Below are 7,326 nucleotides of genomic sequence, written 5' to 3' on the forward strand. Positions count from 1 at the left end.
TGTCTCTCTCCCTTGTATATAATGGCACATTGGCACCAGCTCAACTATGATCACACCTCCAAGGCACACAGACATCATATTCAAATTGAATCCCCCTTTGCTTCATTCTCCTATATATACACACACATCTCCCATCACTTTCTTAATCTCCCTCATCATCGTAATATTCTCTTAGTCCGGCCTTCCAAAAATAGAAGCAAGAATAATGGTTGTACCGTCTCCTTCTCCGATGCGAACCAAGAAAACCAAGGCAGTAGGGATTCCCACCATCGATCTTTCGACCTACAACAGGTCGAAGCTAGCAGAACTGATCGTCGAAGCCTGTGAAGAATACGGTTTCTTCAAGGTTGTGAACCATGGCGTCCCAAAGGAGGTGATTGCCCGGATAGAAGAAGAAGGGTTTGGTTTCTTCGCAAAACCAGCAGCGGAGAAGCAACGAGCTGGCCCAGCCTCACCATTCGGCTATGGAAGCAAAAACATTGGCCGGAATGGCGACATGGGCGAGCTCGAGTACCTTCTTCTTCAATCCAATCCTCTCTTCATTTCTGAAACATCCAATGCCGTCTCCGATGACCCTACAAAATTCAGGTACACATATTAATGTTTTATGCTCGTCATTTTCTTAATTACTTTGCATGTTACATTTCAGTTGACATTTCATAAATTAAACAACCGAATAATGAGAGAGCTTTGAGTTCATGCCATTGGGCCGAGAAAGGAGGGAACTGATTCTGCAGATGAATATATTGGTGGGGAAGAAAATTGTTAAGTACTAGATAATGCTTGGTGTGTTAGAAAAACAATGGTATAGTTTAGAATTCTTTTTCTAAACAATAGCATATTGTATATTAAAATTTTGGTCAATTTGTGTGTTTGTTTCACGGACCTTGCTAAATAATAAAGAATTGTAGAACTTGGAATTAGTTGTATGTCACTCTCTTTCATAGTTTCATGGCATAGCACCATATGGAGTAGTCATCACCAAATTGATTCACCAGATTTGATCAGAACTTCAGAAGGTTGTCATTTACCCATGTCAATTACTAGTCACCGGTTAAGAGAGTACTTCATTTTGTTTCTTCTTCTAAAAAGCGGTAAAAAAGTGTACTTGAAAAAAATAGATATCAACGGTAAGCAAGTTTGTTCGTTTAGTACAAAAACACCTTAATTAAGAACACTAGACTTACTGAAATTTCAAGCACAACCGCCCCTAATTCTTGTACAAATTTGAGCGAGGAGACATTTTTGGTTTTAATCAGACATTGTTTGTTTAATTTGGTTTAGCCAATAGGAGTGGGTTTTCTTCTTTTAATTTTGGCTAAAAGAGGAGTTAATTTTGTAGAAGTAATTTGAGGGAGCTAACACACCCATGATTGATTTGCTTTCCTACTCTCAGCCACTATTTGAGGCATACCCTTTTAGGGCCCGACTTTGAGTAGTTGGCAAAATTTTACCTGAACTTGACGAGTCTAAACTTGCCATCATCATTTGATCATTTCTTGAGCACTATGATCGAATAATAGTACTAGTGCATTATGATCAAGTACAGTGTGTTTCATGCAATTTTAGAACTGGGGTCATCTCCTAGCTAGTACTCAATGCTAGCTAACCTATGAATGAAGCATGTGATCGATCGATTTGATTGCAGCAAATTGACATGACTTGTTGGATCGTATATATGTATGTATAATATTCTCATATGATTTGATCTGATCTCTCGGATACAGGGCTTTCGTTAACTTGTATGCACATTGCAGACGCACTGATTTGAATTTTAACCAAACCTTGCACCAGCCAGCCATGGCCCCCGTATCACAATCATGGTTAAGATATGACATACACGTACAATGTTGATTAGCAAGGGATATGTCCTAAACCCTTACGAACCGACAAGCAAAGGTTCCACATTTCTCATATGAGTTCCATATATATAAATTTTCAGGTGCGGACGTCCGCATTAAAGTTTTAGTACGGGTTTTCATTTTTGCATCACTTTTTGATTGAATTTTCTTATCTTCATCGTCTAATATCTAGATAATATTATGTAAATTATCTCTGGAAAATTTCAACTAATTTGGTAATCGTTAAGGCCCTCAAACTCGAAAAACAAATGGACGGACTGAATTCTGTCCGGTTGTGTTCATACAAGAAAAACTCGAGTTTGAGGGCCTTAACGATCACCAAATTGGCTGAAATTTTGCAGAGATGATCTACACAATATTATCTAGATACTAGACGGTGAAGATGAGAAAATTCGATCGGAAAGTGGTGCAAAAATAGAAATCCACACCGAAACCTTCGGTGCGGAAGTCGGCAGCCAAGAATGGCTGTATATATATATATATATATATATATATATATATATATATATATATATCAACAATACACAGTACAATTACATGGTCGGAATTCGCTTGCTTATATTTCTAGACCTCAGAGCAGTCTCTGTCATCGGAGATTTTAAGAAACATTTTGCACCAGTAATCATGCAATAACGAATATAACAAATAACAAAACGGATCGGAGTAGGTGAAAACTTGAAGCTAGGGGCCCTAGGCGCATATACGTACATTTCTTCTTCTCTTGCTACAAGTGATGAAAAGATGACTGTTCCAAATACAGATTTGTATACTTGCATGTGGAATGGTGGCCGACTAAAAATGTATGCTGTTGTTTGAAATATGTAGCTGCGCCGTAAACGACTATATAGAAGCAGTTAAAGAATTGGCCTGTGAGGTTCTTGATCTGGTCGGAGAGGGTCTATGGATTTCCGATAAGTCTGTGTTGAGTGGTTTCATCAGAGACGTCCAGAGCGACTCGATTCTCCGGCTGAACCACTACCCACCACTGGACAAGGACTTATCGACAAAGCTAGCTCATCCTTGTGCGAATAATAACACTAGGATTGGATTTGGAGAGCATTCCGACCCTCAGATCTTGACCATTTTGAGATCCAACGACGTCGGAGGCCTTCAGATTTGTCTTCATGATGGTCTGTGGGTTCCAGTCCCGCCGGACTCGAATGAGTTCTTTGTCATGGTCGGTGATGCCTTGCAGGTAATTAATTACACTCTAACTATCATTACTTCTTTTCTCTCAACCCTTTAACCCTTGTTATCATTTTTCAACATATTTTACACAGAAAGTTCCTTACCTTGATAGAAAATTTCATGACGAGCAATGTTCATCAAAATTGTGCAGGCTTTGACGAATGGGAGGTTTGAGAGTGTGAGGCATAGGGCAATGGCAAACTCAGTAACGAAGCCAAGAATGTCTATGGTCTACTTTGGAGCACCATCCCTAAACGCATGGATCTCGCCCCTCCCTGAGATGGTGTCTCCCCAGAAGCCAAGTCTATATAAATCCTTTACATGGGGTCAATACAAGAAAGCTGCATACACTACACGTTTGGGAGATTCTCGTCTCGACAATTTCAAAATTGCAAATAATCCATCTCCATGCTTGGACAATCTTGTTGGTCAATAGAAGCAGTACGCTGATGATCAACATGTTCATATGAAAATTAAGATTTTGATGGATTAATAGGTAGCTAGGTATATAGTTAAGTCTAGTATAAGTGTATATGTTTCACGGGTAGAGGTCTCATGTATAGGAGGCAGTTGATTGCAGCATATCAATCTTCAAAAGTGGATTTTTTTGCTTTGATTATGGGCATAAATTTCCCACTAAGTTAATGGTTGCGCACTTACGCGTATTTGTTTGTTTGTTTGTTTTTTTTCTATATAATCAATAGTGATTAGAGTTATAGTTGATATATAATTAAGCAGGTTGCAGTGGTGTTTTCTTGTATATATATAGCTCATTACTTGTATTTTCTGCCTTTGGCATATTACATGCTTCTTGTTTGCACGCAAAGAAGTCGTTTGTCAACTTAAGTTGGCTGGGGTGTTCAAGTGAAAGACACTTAACCAATACATGCATACTAAATAACTATCTTTCAATATAGTGAAATTTAATTTGCACGGTATCAATAATCGTTGACATCAAGTCTGATTATTATGTTTGAATCAAGAGATACAACTTTATAGATAAAATTTCAAAAGATCGAGCATACTTACCGAAAATAGTTTGTTACAAGCGTATGGACTGTCATTGTATTACGAGAAATTAATTTGTACTAGCTAAGCCTAAGTACAGAGTGGTCATACTCATCTGTTACTATGTGCAGATAGAACGAGAAGTTATGGTGGTACTGACGGTAAATTTTTCATGGTCCACACATTTGACATTTCATTCTCCGCAACAAACTTAAATCATCCTTCAGTACTACTTTAGACAATTCAGTAGACAGTACCACTAGTGCCAAGCTAAACATAGTTTGAACATAGCCCTAAACTCATTTTATATAAATGTTGGTACTTTAATTGAAATGAATGCAATTTCCATTGTGTATGCTTTGAATCAGAATTTGTTGGTCCTTAGAAGCATGTTTTTAGGCTTTGTCACCATTTGAGATAATGTTGTGGACAATTTGATGGATAGATGGAGAAATTGACAACTTATTAGTCTTGTGCATCTAGGATTTTAGGCACGGTAACCATTAGCTAGCTCAATTGTAGCTAAGCTTGCTTGGGTCTCTATTATCTTGCACTCTAAGCCTCTAATTTAGGCATAGTATTTAGGCATAGTGCCTAAGTTAGAGAGTTGATTAAGACCTTAACCGGCATAATCGATACATCAAAAGGATAATCGGTAACCGTGCGGTATTAGATACATGACTTGACACAATAGGATATGCATTAATTTGTGCAATTGGTATCGATGTTTGTAAAAGAGTTCGAGTGAATCACCCGACTCGCCCATTTTCCCATCATTTTCTAGTTTAATAGTTAGTAATTTATTTTTTATTTTGTTTGTCGTTCAATTTAGTTAATTCCTCATTGTAATTACCCATCAATAGGCATTTAGTTTTGATTAGATTTTGGTGAGAACTAGCTAGAGCTGAGCATTACTAAAGCTTAGTGCCTTATATTAGCATTTTCTTTTTCTTTTTCCTTGTTTGGTTAGTGACTTTTTTCCAATTTGTCTAGGATTGTGGGTTAGCCACTAATCCCCGTGGTACGATAACTTGGGCACAATATTTTCCTATTTTGACAACGATACGTTCGTTTGTGTGAATTGTATTCAAATCACTTGTGAGTTTGTAAATGTTTTAAGCATGTGTACTTCAAGCGCCAAGTATATAGGGAGCAAATCGAGCATCCACCGTCAAGTCAATAATAGGCACCAAAAACCCACTAATAAACAACATATTACAATAAACTTTATGAAGATGAGACCTAGGATCGGAGCACAAAAGTAAAAATAAATTGTTTATCATCAATGGGACAACATAATACCAAATCATATATAAGATAGAGTTAATAACATAATCATTAATCTAATAAGATGGAATGCAGAACATCCTACAAGTATATAGTAGACATACTTATTTCCATTCACTGATGCATAAGATTATACCAAAACATGCTTAGGCCTTTTTTTTTTTTTATCTACTTGCACACAAATTATTGGCTTCACTACGCCAATTTTGCAATCATACGACATGGATCAGATGACAGAAGTCGTTTTTACTGTCGTCTGATAAATTTTTACGACAAATATTTAAATATATGTCATCTGAATGTTGCAATGCGCAGTTAGTTAAACTTAGCGTGTTCATTATACGACAATCATCTGTCATCTTAAAAACAAGCCAAAATGAGTAATAAGATTGTTCGTTTTAAGACGACACTCTTCTGTTGTCTCTTCAATTGACGTAATTTTTTTTTGACACAATGTATGGCGTTGTTTGGACACTTCATAGACTTTCTCTCTCCCCGAAAAATTGTTTAAGTTCTCAATTCCCTCATTCTCAATACAAATTGAAACCTCACTTCCTCACAAACCAAATTCTCTGTCACACCCCAATTTTCGAAAGATAATTTTTCAAAAATTTGGGTATGATATACCTTAAAATATTAAATTCCCAAAACCTGTTTCAAACAAACTTCAAAGAAACTAAAACTCAATGCGGAAATGTAAATGTCACCCCACTCAACAGAGTTAAATATTACATTTCCTTGTTTACATAAACTTGAAAATCAAGAAAATGAAAACACTCACATGAGTTTTAATAATGTCTACCCCAAATATGAAAATATACAATATACAACAAAACCCAACAAAAAACCCTGCCACTAAGCCTCTGCCTCAACCCTGCTGATCCTCACCTACAGGTCTAACCCCTACACCGAGAATTGGTGCACCGGGTTGTAAACAACAAACCTGGTAAACTAAAAAGTTTCTATGAGTAACTCTAAAAAATAACACAACACATCAACATCCAATCATATCACAAGAGCAATTTAGATCAATTAAATAAATCCACAATTCCAACACATTTTCAAATAACATGTACCCATGAGTCCCATATATTAATAAAAACCTCTCATGACTTACAACAACAATTTGTGTACTTATGGGTCCCAGATACCATAAGGTATCTCCCATGACCTACACCGACAGACGGACTAGAGCTCTATTCCTAACCGTAACTAATCACCCGACCAAAGGCTTGGAACCCAGTTTGACTGTCCAATAACAAATCATAAAATAATAATAGCATCATAACCGTAACCAATCACCCGATTAAAGGCTTGGAACCCGGTTTGGCTATTTATCCAACAATCACAATATCACAACATCATCGTCAACAATACAAGATCACATCATAAATTATATCCTTCCACATAGATATATTTATATGAACAATATAGATATTCCACAAGAATAACCTATCAATAATCAATAAAATTATGATCACATGAATCTCAAAAATAAACATATAAGGAAAACTTGTTTTATCTTACCTATGAGCCGTTGGCGATCAAGTTCATATATTTTTAAAACAATTAATAGCATATTAATAAATACACATCATAATCATTATCATCCTCAAATGACCATAATAAAATTTGGTTCAAAAGTGAACCTTGGTGAGATTTACTCACCTCAATATCCCGCTGCGTTTCCGCAAAACACAAGAGTCAAGCTAACCACAACCTCACAAAACACCTAAAATTACACACACTACCAGAAGAAAGACTTTAGCCTACGAAAAAAAAAACCAGGCCGACGAATCAATTTTTCGTCGGCTAAAGTAGACTTTAGCTGACGAAATTTTCCTTCGTCGGCTAATTTATATTTTCGTCGGCTATAGTCAACTTTAGCCGACGAAATTAAAATTTCGTCGGCTAAATAATTTATTTTCGTCGGCTAAAGTCTGTGACTTTAGCCGACGACTTTAAACATTCTTTAGCCGAC

The 7,326-nt window shown here is 36.6% G+C and overlaps 1 protein-coding gene across 1 annotated transcript; it reads left to right on the top strand.

Annotated features, from left to right (window-relative positions):
- Nucleotides 1–205: 205 nt before the first annotated feature.
- On the top strand, nt 206–3,501 carry LOC101295656 (gibberellin 2-beta-dioxygenase 2-like). Its single transcript, XM_004288310.1, has 3 exons — nt 206–588; nt 2,688–3,057; nt 3,202–3,501. Exons 1-3 carry the CDS (start codon nt 206–208, stop codon nt 3,484–3,486), a joined length of 1,038 nt encoding a protein of 345 aa, XP_004288358.1. The 3' UTR covers nt 3,487–3,501.
- The last annotated feature ends 3,825 nt before the right edge of the window (nt 3,502–7,326 follow it).

Source organism: Fragaria vesca, linkage group LG1 (assembly GCF_000184155.1).
Source record: "Fragaria vesca subsp. vesca linkage group LG1, FraVesHawaii_1.0, whole genome shotgun sequence".
Lineage (NCBI taxonomy): Eukaryota > Viridiplantae > Streptophyta > Magnoliopsida > Rosales > Rosaceae > Fragaria > Fragaria vesca.